The following is a 17419-nucleotide window of genomic DNA, read 5'->3' as shown; positions in this document are numbered from 1 at the left end:
TGGGCGGCGCCATTCCTGGGCAGGCTGCTCTTTCTTTTCACTCTGGGCGGCTTTCCTCACGGGCGCACTCCTTGCGCGTGGGGCTCCCCCACGCGGGGGACACCCTTGCGTGGCAAGGCACTCCTTGCGCGCATCAGCACTGCGCATGGCCAGCTCCACATGGGTCAAGGAGGCCCGGGGTTTGAACCGCGGACCTCCCATATGGTAGACGGACGCCCTAACCACTGGGCCAAAGTCCGTTTCCCTCGTTTCTTATCTTTCCTTTCATGTGCTCACTAGAGCAGCACTTTTCATTTCCTTCAAGAACTTTTCCTTTGCACTCACAATTTGGCTAACCGGTGCAACAGGCCTAGCTTTTGGCCTACCTCAGCTTTCGACATGCCCTCCTCACTAAGCTTAATCATTTCTAGCTTTTGATTTCAAGTGAGAGACATGTGACTTTCCTTTACGTAAACACAGGCAATTGTAGGCCTATTAATTGACCTAATTTCAATGCTGCAGTGTCTCAGGGACTAGGGAGGCCTGAGGAGAGGGAGAGAGATGGGAATGGCTGGCTGGTGGAGCAATCAGGGAGCAGTCGGAACACATACAACATTTATTAAGTCTGCTGTCATATATGGACGCAGTTCACGGCGCTCCAAAACAATTACAACAGTAACATCAAAGATCACAGATGACCGTAACAGATGTAATAATAATGAAGTTGGAAAGTATTGTAAGAATAACCAAAATGTGACACAGAGAGAAGGAAAAAGTGTCAACAGATTTGCTTGATGCAGGGTTACCACAAAACTTCAATTTCTGAAAGACGCAACAGCTGTGATAAAGCGCGGCATGCCCGTGGTCAGGTGCTTACAATTATTAAGCACTTGCGTTACACAAGCTATCCCATATCAATTAACCTTCGTGGCCAAGCTTGAGTGGGTACTAATTATTAACACCTTCCAGAAGAAACACAGCTGAAGCTTGGGAAGGCAAAGCAACTTGTCTGACGGCCTCGGCTCGAACCCAGGCGGCCAGCACTGTTCCCAGCCACCACGCTGGCTTTCCTTGCTCGCCATCGCCGTCTCCTCCAGGTGAACGTGGGGAAAAGTCACCAAAGAGCAAGTAAAGCTACGCTGCTCAGCTGGGGAGAAAGAAAGTCTACTCGTATACATACTACTCTTTCCAGCTGCTCTCGCTTAAATGATTTGCCACTATGGTACTGACTGAATGGAGGAAAGTGTGACTGTCAAAAACCCTAAAGCTAGAGCACATTTCAGGAGTGATGTACTTGAACCCTCCCTTAGATGCTTCTAAACGCTAAAGAAATTTGGCCTAATTGCTCACATTTGGACAAGCAGGAACGCTTGGGTTGTCACTTCCTGTCAAATACTGAAACGGTTTCATGGTTACACAAGTCTAGTCTCTTTAGTCTCTTTCTTCATATGTTCTGGGAAAGTGCCTCTCTTATTAAAACAAGCCAGGCTGCAAACGTGGAAATTTAATGTTTTACCTTTCCTCATCTTTCCACGTAACAGTGGGGTGGAGGACACACTTTTTGTACTGGCTAAGTTTAATAATACTGTGGGCCACTGGCTAGGTAAGGAAAAATCCTGACATTTGGAACTAAAACATATAAGCCAATAACCAATTTATCAATCTGAAATTCAGAACAATAAAACAATGGTTCATTTAAAAAAATATTAAATAGATCCCACCCACAAATTTTTTCCTTTTTAAATACAGGATACTTTTAATATTATTAATAACAATTTAAAAATTAACATATCTATGGTACAAACATTAACTACCAAATTCAGACAACCCAAGAATCCAAACAGAGGATCATTCATCAACATGATTGAATCGGTTATAAAATACCTCTGAATTTTCTACAACTTGTTTCATGATCATCCTTTCCTGAATAAGTTTTGTACAAATGATCCATTTACCTTGGCTAGTTAAAATCATGTAAATTCACAAAATACTTGATGGTCTTGTTTATTACCATGATCATTCTTATCAATTCTTAAATAATTTTTAAGCTTTGACCTGGGAACCTGTTTTAGGACTCTTAAACAGTTCTGGTACTACAACTATTTAAAGCTGTTATTTGTTCACTCTGTGACTTACAGCGGGTTGAGGAAAGAGAAAAGGCAAAAAGGTGCTCTGTGCATACATCAATTTTCCCAAAGCAGCCACTGAAAATGTGTGAACTGGAAGAAAACTTAGTCAATCCCCAAATGGACTGAGGGACTGGATCAGAAAGCCCAGCTTCTTCCAGTGTTGACTTGCAACAGGAGAGGATTAGCTGATTGACAAGGAAGAGATGGCAAGGTAGACTTCTGTTAGGTTCTAGTGTTGGTTCTGCTACACAAAATTGATTCTGAATAAATCCCTTAAGCCTGTATCTTCAGTGGTCAAGAGTCAGGGTCTTGTTGGTTGAGTTAAAGTTTAGTTCCAGCTTTGAAACAGCTATTAAGACTTGCTTCTGAAGACAGCAGCTTCAGAACCCTTCCTTCTGAGCACCACAAACCCCTTGCTGCATTAGCCAAAGCCAGCTATTGATCCAGTCCTAAGCAGCGTCTTCCGTGTGGATGCAGTTCAAAAGCTGGGATGGGAGATACAATCCTGGATGCCTGCTTTGTGCTTTACTATCCTCTCCTCCCCCAAAACACATTTCCTTTGCGGGTACCACCTCACTGACAGTAATCCTTGTTTTTATATAAGGGGAAGGAGACACATAGAGGCTATTGACCTGAGCACAAAGAAAATGGCAGCACCCAGACTGGAGCCGAGACTGCCAACTCTCACAGTAGGTGTCTCCCATAAAATTCCTCTCCCATCTGTCATTACACTTAGGCACCCTTTAGAAAGGGAGTTTTCCATTGAGTTTTCTACCAGTTGAGAGGAACTGTTCTGGATTTTCTCCGTTCAACAGAGGTGGTCTCAAAATTCCACTCCTGCTTGCCTTAAAGCAAAGAAGAGGACAGGAGAAAATAAAAAGAAATAGGCCACATACACAAATCCCAAGGCACATGTGGTGAATGATTTACTTTAATATTAGAATGGGTCAAATTGAAATTTGATAATGGAAGTGAAGACACAGTAATATTTTCCTCAAAAAAAAAAAAATAAACATTTGGAGTAAGAAAAATAAAAAAAATGTTTATTTGGAAAAGTCAGCCTCTTACACAAGACTTTGTATCTATACTTTCCCTCTGTAAATTACAATGATATTTTAAATTCATTGGCTATAATTCACTGAAATGTTTATCAGTATCTAATTGTCTCAATTTAAAAGATATTAGGCTAAAAAATATTTACAGTCTTCCTCCTGGTCCACCCTCCCTCCTCTACTTATACTGAACCCCTTTCTCTACTTTTCAGCTATGTGATGAGGCTCCCAAAATCTTCCTGTTTGCATGGAGAGTGAGAATGTGTCCAGTTATTCTAAGCACAACATAATTTTAAGGCCTTCTCAGACAAAGAAAAAAGGAATTACTTATTGAACCTAAGCACACTTAGAAACTTCCCTCCCAATCTTATCCTTATTGGTTTTCCTGGAGCTAAGTACTCCTGGCCCTGTTTAATTTGCAAATAGTGAAAAAAACACAAAAGCTGAATCTCTCACACAGAGCTTTAAGCTAGAAGCAGATATAAATGGAATCACTATGAATCAAAGGGGAAAAATTCCAGGGGAAAAATATTCCAATAGTCTCACAGTTTAACTGAGGTTTTTGGGAAAACCTAAGTTGAATGCAGCTGCTGTTCAAAATATGCCTATACTTAATTCGGCGTATTTACTATGGAGGCACAAATACATCATTTTGTAGATTTTAATACTAACTTTTGTGGTGAGAAAAGCGATACCAATCTTTGTATAACCCTCAAAATGGGGGACAAAATAGTAATTTAATGAAATCAACCCATGAGCACTTGATTTCAATAAGCATCCCAGGAAAAGGTACCTGAGAAGTGCTGATGAGCACAACGTGGCTATAGTAGTTATACTGGTTAAATTTCCTAAATATATATCTCGCAGGCACATGTGCCAGGCAACTATCAATGCTTAGAAAATATTTTAGTCAGTATTTTATAAAAATCCAACTTTCAACCAATATTTCTAGACATAAATCTTTCAGTGACAATGTCTGGCAACATATTACAATGAACAATGGAGCAATATTAACTTTAAATTTTAGATTGGCCTCAAACAAATTAGCTATTTCTCCTTTTAACGCGACACTTAAAATAGATATATTCAGCAGAATGGTTTAAAAAGTTAAGGCTCTCTAAAGAGTTCTAAAGACTAAAACTTAAGGCACATATTATAATCTTCATGACACTATTATTAAGAGCTAAAATAAAAATAAAAAACAAACAAAAACTACTTCCTTTCCTCATCTTTTACCAATCATTCTCTCCCCAAAGGATATGACATTTTAAATTCAGGCTACTGGTAAGGAGTGAAACGAAAATTCCATCAATGAACACCTGGTATGATTTCCACACAAATGTCCACTGTCTACAGTTGAGCACCACTGGTAGAATACAGGCCAGTAGAATATTTTCAGATATTTTGGGTCGCAAGCTGCTCTATTTACTCTTCAGCCCCACAGGTTCAAACTCGACTCTCCTCCTCTTTTGGATCTTCTTCTGTGCCCTTCTGCTCCTGGGATTCTTCTGCTTTACTAATTTCTTGTGGCTTCTCAACAACATCTACAACAATCTCCTCCTCTTTAATTTCCATTTTCTGCTTCTCCTCTGCTTTCTGTTCTTTTGCCGTAAGCCGATAATTGATGCCCATGCCAATGAAGAGATAGATACCCGCAAAAATAAGGATGATACCACATGCCCAATACGTGTATTTGTAGTCTCCATAGATGTCATTGAGGCGACCTAAAGATGAAAAAATTTTTAAAAGTTATTCGTGTAAAAGTGAACAAGTTTACCCTGCCCAAAGTTTACGTATAAGTTTACTCAGAAAGAAGTTGTCGATCTACTTTTCAAAGAACTCACAAATTACAAATTAGTTTAAAGACAAATTGCTAAAAATCAACTGCTCTTTTGTTTATAATGCCACTGATTTTGATGGCCTTGCATATGATTATTTTTAGAACTTGAAACTTAAATCTTGGCAAATTTGAATTGGAAAAGACCTAGATCACCTAGAATTAATTCTGTTATTATACTGTGGAAAACACTGTTACTCAAAAGAGATTTAAAAAAAGAATATGGTGTGAGGGCATTTTCAGAATTTGGAGTTGTCCTGGGTGGTGCTGCAGGGACGGATGCTGGACATTGTGTGTCCTGCCGTGGCCCACTGGGTGGGCTGGGGGAGAGTGTGGACTACAATGTGGACCACTGTCCATGTGCTGCAGCGGTTCTCCAGAATGTATTCGCCAGGTGCAGTGGATGTGCCACAATGATGGAAGAGGTTGTTGATGTGGGAGGGGTGGCCTGGGTGGGGTAGGGGGTATATGGGGACCTCATATTTTTTTAATGTAACATTTGAAAGAAAAAATAAATATATTTTTTAAAATGCAAAAAAAAAAGTCTTAAGAGTTTTGCCCAAGGCTGTAGAGTTATTTCAGTTTCCTAGGCCAGGATTTCCGCCCGGCATCCCCCCCACCCCCCGACATCAGCATTTCCCAAAGAATGTTTCCTATGAAGCTTTTTCCTATGCTAAAAAACTTATCATTGTTCTAAGGGCAGATCCCTATGGTTCAGGTATAAAAACAGAAGCACAGAGATGTTAAGCAACTTGTCCAAAGTCACAAAGCTCATCAGTGTAATAGCTTGGATTTAAATGCAGGAAACTACAGAGTTGGCATCTTTAGGACATCACTCTAATGTTTCAAAAGTCAAATAAATTTGGGAAAAGATATATAGTGTTTTAAAGATCCACAGCGCCCATTAGCATCTTAAAGGCTTTGCAAGGTCCTACAGTGAAGAAACCTATTTAATTTGGTATTTCCAAACTTTTTGCTATGGTAAACTGTTTTAGTATTTCACTGAACCAGCATTAGTATCTTGAGGAATAAACTTTGGAAAACCCACTCTGCACCTATAAAGGACTTATCTGTAACAAACTCAAATATGATTCCATATGGTTTTCTAATTCTGGGCACTATTTGTTTATTTATTTCTAATTCAGCAATATTTATTGCACTCCTATCATCTGTGAGGCACTGGCTATACTAGGACCTGAGGATAAGGGTGCACAACCGAGATAAATCCACAGTTCAGTGGAGAAGAGACATTTTAACCAAATAACTAACAAACTGCAACAAATACTAGAAGGAAAGTTTTGAGAGCAGAAAACAGGAGGGTGGGACTAGTAAGTGGGGTCAGGAAGGCCTCCCTTAAAGGCAAAGAATTTAAGCAGTGAAAAGGGATGCGAAGAGCGTCCAGGCAGAGAAAGGGCAGATGCCCAGGCGCTGTGGCGGGGAGCATGGGGTGTGAGGGGGAATGGAAGAGGGCAGGGCTGCCAGAGCAGAGAGGGCAAAAGGCAAGCGTTAGGAAATGAGGCCGCAGAGGCCGGTGGGGTGGGCCACGCAGGGCCACGCAGGGCCACGCCGGGCACATTCGAGACTTTGATCTTCACCCTAAGAGCCACAGGAAGCAACTGGAGAATTCAAGTAAGCTGGGATATCAGATTTGCATTTGCAAAGACCATTTTGCCTGCAGAGTAGAAAACAGATGGAAGGTTGGCTGGAGAGGGATAGACCAATCAAGAGATACTGAAGGGAAGACTGTGTGGCTCATGTGGTTGGGTCCCTGCCTACCACATGGGAAGTCCCAGGTTCGTCCCCCATTGTCTCCTAAAGAAGATGAGCAAGACAGCAAGCTGGGGAAGCGGTTAGGGCGTCCGTCTACCACATGGGAGGTCCGCGGTTCAAACCCCAGGCTTCCTTGACCCGTGTGGAGCTGGCTCACATGCAGCGCTGATGCACGCAAGGAGTGCCCTGCCACGCAGGGGTGCCCCCCGCGTAGGGGAGCCCCACGCGCACGGAGTGTGCCCCGTAAGGAGAGCCGCCCAGCGCGAATGAAAATGCAGCCTGCCCAGGAATGGCGCCGCCCACACGAAGAGCTGACACAGCAAGATGACGCAACGAAACAGATTCCAGGTGCTGCTGACAAAAATTCAAGCAGACACAGAAGAACACACAGCAAATAGACACAGAGAATAGACAACTGGGGTGGGGGAGGGGAGAGAAATAAATAAATCTTTAAAAAAAAGACAGCAAGCTGAGGCTGGTGCAGTAAGCTGACACAAGACAACACAACGAAGAGACATAACCAAGCAGGGAGCTGAGGTGGCTCAAGCGACTGGGCACCTCCCTCCCACATGGGAGGCCCTGTGTTCAGTTTCTGGCCTCCTAAAAAGAAGACGAGCAGACAGCGAGTGCATACAAGGAGGGGGTGGGAGGACAAATTTTTTAAAAAAATAAAAAGAGGACACTGGTGCAGGCCAGAAGGGACACTTTGGATAAAGGTGGTAGTTGCGGTAGAGGAAAGTGGGCAGAAGAGAAAGCAATGTGAGAGGTGGAAACTGACAGGACTTAGAGACTCACTGGGTATGGACAGGAGGCAGGAGGAGGGCACTCTCAAAACACAGTTTGGGTTTTCTTTGCTGTATTCCTCACTCACTCCCCGTATCATAATTCCGAAAGTGAGTCACACTCAGGAGGACCAAATTCTTTTTTTGCTATACGGTATCTAAGGAGCTATTAATTTACAGCATGAAGCACACTGGATTGAATTGTGTCCCCCCGAAAGATAGATGAAAATCCTAATCCCTGATCTGGCAGATGTGTTCCTCTTTATATTAGGGTCTTTGAACAGGTTATTAATTAAGAGGATGCCAAACTGGACGTGGGTGGGTCCTGATGGACACAAAAAGAGCGAGACTGAGAGAGATGGCCGTGTGACAGCGGGAGAGACTGAGCGATGCAGCCACAAGCCAAGGCATGCCTCGGACTTCTGGCCTCCCAGCAGGAGGCAGGGAGAGGCACGGAGGGGACTCTCCCCTTCAAGAGGAAGAAGGCCTTCTAGGCACCTTGATTTTAGACCTCTACTCTCCAAAACTGTCAAAACAGGACATTTCTGTTGTTTTTAGCCACCAGTTTCTGATGCTTTGTTACAGCAGCCTCAGAAAACTAAGACATGAAGTAACTGTAGGAAATATTCCCCAGTAGTATACTCGCTGGCCAGATAGTCTTGGGCAAATTATTTCACCTTTAAGGAGATGCTATTTCTTCATTATAAAGTGGGGACTATAACACTCCTAACTCCTAGACTTGTGAGATATGACAGGATATGATAAAATGCTAATGACAGTTTCTGATACACTGTGAGCACTTTATGGTAGCTATTATTATTATGTAGAATATTACTACTGAGACATTAACTCCTTGATTAAAATGAAATCACCACCAGTGCTTCAAAGGTGGAGTTGTGTATTACACACTTTTCTACAATAAACATCTTAGTTTTATGAAAAGTAAAAATTGTTTTTTAAAAATACTGAAGTTTTAATAATCTCTGACTCCCCTTTCAGCTTGATGGTTCCATTTAACTCTTTGAGCAATTACACTGTGCCAGGCATCGTGCAGCAACAAGGATACAGAAATGAGGCAGACCTGCTCTCGGCCATCAAGCAGGGCACTAATCTTTGCTTTCCAGCCCCTTCCCAGTCTGGTACACTCATTATACGATAAGAGGACCGCAGGGGTAGGGACACATACTATACCTAAAAGTGGTGGCCCTAGGAGGACAGGACAGCATTCCACGATGGTCACCAATCCCACGGCGCTGGAGAATCTCTGGGGTCCAACGAGGTCCATCAGTGTTTCAAACAGTACTGAGCTGAGCCACCCGAATGCGAATCCAAAGAATCCCGCATAGACACAGAACCCAACATAGCTGGTAGATAAAGGTGCTAGCAAATGACACACTCCATTTGCAATAATAGAAGCAGCAAAGTAATACTGAACTCGAGGTCTGATCCACCTTGTGTTGGCCAGAAGTCCCATGGAAGGTCTGGCTACCATGTCAACAAAAGCCAGAATGGAAAGAAGGAAGGCAGACTTCTCACTAGAGAAATGCTTACTCTTGCCATAATTACTTAGAAAGACCAAAGGTGTAAATAGTCCAAAAAACATAAACACATTACCAGAGAGGTATAGCAAAAAGCCTCTGTGGCGGAAAAGGGATAAGTCCAGGAACTTGTTAATTGTTTGGAAGACTGATTGTTTCTGCTTTTTGGGTTTTTCTCCTAATAGATCTGTATTTGCATCACTGGCCCCTTTGGTGACATCAGATTTTCCAGCTTCCTGAAGGGATCCTTTAGAACTAGCTTTTTCTGCGTTGGTTGGCTTGGGTCCTATTGGTCGCATTAGGGATCCAGCTACACAGCAGTTTAGTAGTAAGCCCCCAAGAATTAGGAAGCTTCCTCTCCAGCCAAAGATACCGAAGAAAGCCTGATTGAGCGGAGCCAGGGTAGAGAGGAAGACAGGGCTGCCTGCCATGGCCAGTCCATTTGCCAGTGGTCGCCTCTTATAGAAATACTTGCCGATCATGGTCAGAGCTGGATTCAAGTTGAAGGCAAGCCCAAGGCCTGGAGAGGAAGAAAAAAAACCACATACCGTAACAAATGTCAGGAACATATTTGTAATTACTTAACAAAGAAACTAACGTAAGAGGTATAAGTAATGGAAAAGAGAAAAAAAAATCATTATTAGAGAGGTTGTGTTATATAGCAGTTTAAAAACTAGGGTTCAAATCTCAGCACCACCACTTACAGTGTCACCTCAGACATGTCAACCTCCTGTGACTGTTTCCTAATACTCAAAACAGGCACGCAGTGCTGCAGTGAGGAACAAGACTTAATCCACGTAAAGCACTTATAAGAGGGCCTGGCATGTGGTAAACATGCAACAAATGTTTATATTATTTGAAGGTGAATGATTATTTGTCAAACCTAGCAAATTCACTGGAAGGACTATTATAACCAGTGGCAGATCAAGTAAGTAAGATAAGTAGACAGTTATCAAATAAAGACAAAACATTTACAATAGTACAAAAGAAAAAAAAGTGATCTTTTTCACCACAGTAGCAAAAACTAAAGAAATGTGCAACTTATATGGCTAAAATTGTGAACCCATCCCTGAGGGGTCCAAGTATTAAACATGATACACAAAGTTTTAGATAACAAAACACAGCACTGTCAAGATGTCAATGCTCCCCAAATGAACACATTAGTATTGTGCAATTTCCATGAAAATATCAGTGGATTTTATTTGGGGGATGAGGTAAAATGATTCTAAAATATATTTAGAGAACGAATACATGGAATCACCAAGAAATTACTGGCGGTACAGCAGGAGGAGTTGGACCAACCCTAACAGATATTTAAATGCATGTCTAAAAGTTAAAATCATTAGAACAGTATGACCCTGACTCAGGAATAGATGAACAGTGTTCAATGAGAGCAGACAAAAAGTCGAGGAACAGACTTAAAAAATATATCCAAACATTTAATGTAGGATAAAAGTGACATTTTAAATTAATGACTAAAACATAAGTTATTTAATAAGTATTGCAAATAAAAGTAAACATTCAAATAACTTCCTGAATGCTGTTCTGGCTCTCCTCTTGTTCCCTGCCATCTGTGCCTAGGACAGACACACACACACACTGCCTGAACACTGTCCTGGCTCTCCTCGTATTCCCTCCCATCTGTTCCTAGGATGGGGACACACACACAGACACACACACTGCTTAAAGTGCCAGAGCAGGTCCCCTCCCTCTTTCATCCTGCTAATGGTTTCCTATCTAACCTTTACCTTGGTCCTTACTCCTCCCTCCGTGACCCACCAGACCATTCTCATGTGCCCTAAGCACACAGCTGCCCGAGAGTCTGTTTCCCGAGATCCTCACCAAGCTGGCTCCTCCTTGTCATTTCGATCTCTACTTAAAGTCACCTCTTCTGTGAGCCCTTACCTTTGGAGGCTGCCCCATCCTTCCCTGTCTTCATGCTTGGTTCTGAGGTTGTGTGTAGTGTTTCTCACTACCTGATTTTTAAAAATTTGTTCAGTTATTTGTGAGTCCTGCTGTCTGCCTCCTCCTATTAAAGAGCAGGGTCTTGCCTGACTTGTTACTTTAGGCCCACACCACCTAAGACTAGAAGATGTTGGGCATACGTGTAGTTGTGAAATATTTGATGAATGAATCAACAAAAGAGCAAATGAACAAATTGACTAATCATGTGGGAATAATCAGGTTATATTCATTCTTTCTCATTTTAAGTCAAGTGTTTTCATCCACCCAGATTTTTTTTTTAAAGAGGTCCTGGGGATCGAACTTGGAACCTCATTCATGGGAAGCAGGTGCCCAACCACTGAGCTACATCTGCTCCCCATGAGCAAACATGAAAGATGTTTTTTTCATTTTTTGTTTGCTTTTAGGAGGTACCAGTGATCACACTCAGGACCTCTTTACATGGGTAGCAGGCATTCAACTACTTGAGCTACATCTGCTCCCCCATCCAGAATTTTGAGTGTAAAAAATAAAGCATATTAAAAGAAAAAGTAGGCAAGTATTTTCATAATTTGGGGTGGGGAACAATTTCTAAGAATGATAGTCAAGACAGAGACCATTAAGACTGAGGGTTTTGAATTCTGGAAAATTTTAGACATTCAATAAGTAAAAAGAATGAGGAATAGACTAAAATAAAAAAAATTTCAACCTAATTTCAACAGCAAAAAATTAATTGGGAAAAATAATTCTCATGAAAAGGGATAATAATTTAATGTGCAAAGTCATTACACATTACTCTCATATCAATAATAAAATACCTAAACATGGTCAGCCAGTAGGTATTTCATAAAAGAAATACACATATCCACAAACATGAAAAGCATTTACCTTACTAATAATCGAAGATGCAATTTAAAATCAAGAGATATTGTTCACCTGCTAAACTGGCAATGGTTAAAACGGCAATATCCCATTGCTGGCAAGGGTATTTTCTCTCATTCTACGGGTGGGACTATAAATGAGCACGATATTTCTGGAGGGCACTTTAGCTTTTATGTGTTTTAAAAATCACAGCAGTTCCCCTCTACAAATTTCTCCTAAGAGAATATACATATTCACAAAAGACTAGCCACCAATGGTATACCCATTCAATGAAATAAAAGGTATTAAAAATGTTATGAGAATAAATGACATGGAAAGATGTTCATGACATATTTTTAAGTGACAAAACTGGTTAGAAAATATGATATGTAATCTGATCCCTTTTTATTCTAAAAAATGGTTATATATTTGTACACAAAAGTGCATAGAAAGATAGGCATAAAATGTTTACTGTGATATTCTCTAGATTAAGTTATGAGTAATGGGAAACGGACTTTGGCCCAGTGGTTAGGGCATCCGTCTACCATATGGGAGGTCCCCGGTTCAAACCCCGGGCCTCCTTGACCCGTGTGGAGCTGGCCATGCGCAGCGCTGATGCGCGCAAGGAGTGCCGTGCCACGCAAGGGTGTCCCCCGCGTGGCCCCCACGCGCAAGGAGTGCGCCCGTGAGGAAAGCCGCCCAGCGTGAAAAGAAAGAGCAGCCTGCCCAGGAATGGCGCCGCCCACACTTCCCGTGCCGCTGACAACAGAAGCGGACAAAGAAACAAGACGCAGCAGATAGACACCAAGAACAGACAACCAGGGGAGGGGGGGAAATTAAATAAATAAATAAATCTTTAAAAAAAAAAAAAAAAAAGTTATGAGTAATCTTTATTTATTGTATTCACCAGCAGCCCATCACATCAATTTGGATATTAGAAAAAAAAAAAAAAAAAAGAAAGAAATTATCAAGTATATTCTCTACCCTACAAAAATGTATCTGGCCATTCTACCAGGTAATCCTCGTTTTATGTTTACTACTCTTTCCTGCTCTAACAGAAGCCTATTTCCTCTTGGGAGGAAGAGGTAATGAGAGAGCATAAGCAATGCCCACTGTTGCAACAAGCTGCCAGGCATATTTTATCTACCGCCACTGTCTGCTCTTAGGACAGGGATCCAACTATCTCCATGCATGCATTCATTGAACAATGAATTTAATGAGGATATGACAGTAATTTCTTTTAAAGTTTGCTTTCCCGATACTCTTAAATTTATCTACAGCTCTTTGAAATGATAATCCAGTGATTTCTATAAGAAGTTATTTCATGCAAATGATTTAACAGACAAATGCATGTGAATAACAAATAGCCAGCAATACACTAATGCTTGAAAACCAGGCAGTAGCAACTCACCTCCAATGACTCCAATACACAAGTAAAGCTCCTGTACAGTGTTACAGAACGAGGCTGCGATCAAGCCAGAGCCTGCCAAGCAGCCACCAGCAATCATGATTGGACGACTGCCATATTTATTCACCAGGATACTGCTGATAGGACCTAAGAGAAAACCAAAAATTGAGTAGAGAGGAAAGTAACCTACTCCCTTAAATCTACACAGGTCCCAAAATAAACAGGTATGACAAAAGGCAATGATAAAGAATATTGCTTTCTATACTTATTTCAGAGTCACAGACATGTGTACTGGAAAATATAGAAAACATAATTTTTCATCTTCTACATCTAGAAATACTGGGTAGAATGTTACTAAAACATAAAAGACCCTGGTCTTAGTCTTTGTCCAAAATAGCAGGCTGGAAACACCTTAGTAATGGGTATTCGTCAGGTACCTTGTTTAATCTAGGATATGATCAGCATACAGTTAGTGAGTTTGCTCTAAGTTTTGGACAGGCATTTGGAGCAAAGGCACACTGATATGATAAGATGTATAAACACATCTAAATAGGCTTTTGGGGAAGCGGACTTGGCCCAATGGATAGGACATCTGTCTACCACATGGGAGGTTCGCAGTTCAAACCCCGGGCCTCCTTGACCCGTGTGGAGCTGGCCCACGCGCAGTGCTGATGCGTGCAAGGAGTGCCCTGCCACGCAGGGGTGTCCCCTGCGTAGGGGAGCCCCATGTGCAAAGAGTGCGCCCCGTAAGGAGAGCCGCCCAGCGTGAAAGAAAGTGCAGCCTGCCCAGGAATGGTGCCACACACACGGAGAGCTGACACAACAAAAAACAACACAGATTCCTGTGCCGCTGACAACAACAGAAGCGGACAAAGAAGAACACGCAGCAAATGGACACCGAGAACAGACAACTGGGGCAGGGGAAGGGGAGAAAAATAAATAAATAGGCTTCTGATTTTAGAGCATTATGTACACATAATCCTAAGTGTGGTAGGCACTGTATTAGAAAAACAACAAAAACAGAAACACATAACCATTTTTTCTAAGTTTAAGTAGTTTTGCAATTAGGTCATTGAACTGAATATATCTTTCAGAGTTAACATGGTTCCATAACTACAGCACTATGTTGGGACTTAGCAATAACATGAAAAAAAAATGTTTTCAGGAGAATGTAAGTCAGGTAATGGTCAAAATAACTTTGGGTCTAACAAATCAAAAGGATAGGCTATGGGGAATTACCCAAGAAATACCAGAATAAATTCCCTCAGGTAAATAGACACATATAAAAATATTAGTGTGTCTTGAATAAGATAGAAGGAATCAAATTACAAGTAAAGTATTATAAGAAATAAAAAAAGATTTTATGCATTACACACACCAATTGTGTTACATAAAATCAAATGGCCTCTCTTCTTACTTGCCACAAATAGCTATATTTGTAGTTTGCCTTTTTCCTATATATAAATTTTAGTTATAAGAAAGTTTCATCCAAGTAAGCAGTGTCCATCAAGAGATGAGTGGATAAACAAGTTTTAGTATATCCATACGAGAATATTCTCTGCTATAAAAAGGAATGGACTTCTGAAACGTGACAACACGGATGAACCTTGAAGACATCATGTTGAGCGGTGTAAGCCAGACATAAAAGAACAAATATTGTATCATCTCACTGATATGTAATGTTTAGAATAAGCAAATTCATAGAGTCAGAAATCAGAATACAGTTTACCAGGGTACTTGGTGGGGGTAGGGAATGGGGAGTTCATGCTTAATTGGCTCAAAATCTCTATTTGGGATGATGGAAAGGTTTTAGTAATGTATGATAGTGATTGTAGCACAACATTGTGAATGTCATTAACAGCACTGAATTATACATCTGCATTTGGTTTAAAGAGGAAACTAGGTTGTATATGTTACTAGAATAAAAAATTTTCAAAAACTATTGGACAGTACAACAAAACAATGAGCCCTAATGTAAACTAGGGTCTATAGTTGATAGTTCAACGATAATACTCTTCCACCAATTGTAACAAAGGTACTACACTAATGCAAGGTGTTAACAATAGGGGGCTATAAGGGAACTCGGTATTTTCTGCACGATTTTTCTGTAAACCTACAACTTCTCTAACAAAAAACTTTTATATTAAAAAACAGTCACACAAAATCTTAAGTAAACTATTTGCTGATTCATTCAATTTTCTTTCTTTATATTTATAACAAACTTTTGTCTCTGCTTTATGGATATGGACTCATGGAAATAACAACTTTGTTTATAGGACACTGTAACTTGTCTGCCTGGTTAAGATGTATGACCATAATCTAAGAACAAATTACTGTAACGCAGCATGCAGGGAAGGGGATACAATGGAAAGGACTGATGTATGAATTTGCAAAGTCACAAAGCTTGAGAGCTGAGTTTCAAATCTAGGTCTGCCTGATGCAAAGCCCATTTTCCTCCACTACATGTACATACTCTATATTTTTGGAACTAAGTTATAAAGTAAAAGAGCTAAATTATGTTTCTCTTATTTTAGAACATTAGATTCTGACCTTATTCGTTTTTTTCCCTATACTTACCTCCCCAGAAGAAGTAACTGTTTTTTTAAAAGATATATTAAATGTACATATTCTGAATACTCTAATGATAAGTTGACTTATATTCTATTTCCATAAAAACTGTGGAAAGCTGCATATAGTGTAAGAACAGTTATACTCGTTATAATTCCCAGCAAAAAAAAAAAAAAAAGAGTAGTTATACTATATTCTTCAAGGTTGAAGTAGGCCATATTGAGATTAAAAAGATGGGCTTGAGTCCAAAGAACCCAAATTCAAACTATGGTTCCACCACTTTCTTTTCTCCTTCCCCCATTTTTTTCTTTTAAAGATTTATTTATTTATTTCTCTCCCCTTCCCTCCCCCGGCTGTCTGTTCTCTGTGTCTACTTGCTGTGTCTTCTTTGTCTGCTTCTGTTGTTGTCAGCGGCACGGGAATCTGTGTTTCTTTTTGTTGTGTCAGCTCTCCATGTGTGCGGCGCCATTCCTGGGCAGGCTGCACTTCCTTTCGCGCTGGGTGGCTCTCCTTACGGGGTGCACTCCTTGCTCGTGGGGCGCACTCCTTGCGCCTGGGGCTCCCCTATGTGGCAGGGCACTCCTTGTGCACATCAGCACTGTGCATGGGCCAGCTCCACACGGGTCAAGGAGGCCCGGGGTTTGAAACGCAGACCTCCCATGTGGTAGACGGATGCCCTAACCACTGGGCCAAGTCCACCGCCCTTCTCCTTCTCTCTTTGAGGTTACTATTAACTGCTATGTCCTAGAGTTGTTGAAAGATTTAAAAATTAATATGTAGTATTTAATAGGTCCTCAATAAATAATGACGATGATGATACTAACTCTCCCACTTTCTATACACACACACACACCTGTTTATGTGTGTATGCATATACATGAATATATGTGTGCTTGTGTGTGTTTGTGTGTATGCAATAAGCATGCAAGAAGGAATTCAAGCTTTGATTATCCTAATGTTTCAGAGGACCAAGTCTCTCTGAGGGACTAAATCAAGGACTGGCTGCTAGAAGGGGCTTCAAGCTCAACCAAGGATGTGCATTTAAAGCAGTTTTCACTGCTACCTTCTCTAAGTCACTTCATGAAAATATTAGGTCACAGCTGGTTTTAAAAACAATTTAAATTTACAGCTTGTATAACCTGAATAACTGAACACTGGAAGAATATTCATGAAATACTTCCATATAAATGAGTCATGAAACGGATTTACAAAGACTGAAATATTCTACCTCACACTAAAGACTCTGTGAGGTAGAAGTTAATACTTCAAAGTTTGCAGTAGCAGAAACTCCAAACCAGGATTATTAAGATTACATTACTCTGGAGCTAAAAATATCAACAGTTCCACTTTACTGCTTTAAAAAAAGGACAAACTCAAAATAAAAACCAAAAATAAGCAACTAAGATCTCCTCCCCAGATGGTCCCCAGGAGGACAGTTGGACTCTAACAAGCATCAACAGCACTAAACTTCCGAGAGCTCAGGTGTGGCCCAGGTATATAAATGAAAGGATTACAACAGCTGTAAAAGTGATAATTCTTGGGGAGCATACCACT

At 40.9% G+C, this 17419-nt stretch overlaps 1 protein-coding gene across 2 annotated transcripts in view; it reads right to left on the bottom strand.

Moving 5' to 3' along the window:
- Positions 1-580: 580 nt before the first annotated feature.
- The window catches only part of LOC101429609 (monocarboxylate transporter 1), a 66662-nt gene continuing 49823 nt past the window's right edge, over positions 581-17419 (bottom strand). For both annotated transcript variants that reach the window (XM_058303022.1, XM_004476562.3), the window contains exons 3-5: positions 13301-13444; positions 8741-9607; positions 581-4884 (exon numbers count right to left, since the gene is read on the bottom strand). In XM_058303022.1, the coding sequence (XP_058159005.1) occupies positions 4607-4884; positions 8741-9607; positions 13301-13444 (1289 nt within the window). In that variant the 3' untranslated portion in view covers positions 581-4606. The remainder of the gene's footprint in view (positions 4885-8740; positions 9608-13300; positions 13445-17419) is intronic.

The sequence above is a fragment of the Dasypus novemcinctus genome, chromosome 9, assembly GCF_030445035.2.
Source record: "Dasypus novemcinctus isolate mDasNov1 chromosome 9, mDasNov1.1.hap2, whole genome shotgun sequence".
Taxonomy (NCBI): Eukaryota; Metazoa; Chordata; class Mammalia; order Cingulata; family Dasypodidae; genus Dasypus; species Dasypus novemcinctus.
Note: the sequence above shows the minus strand (reverse complement) of the source record. Positions and strands in the feature narration are given on the sequence as shown.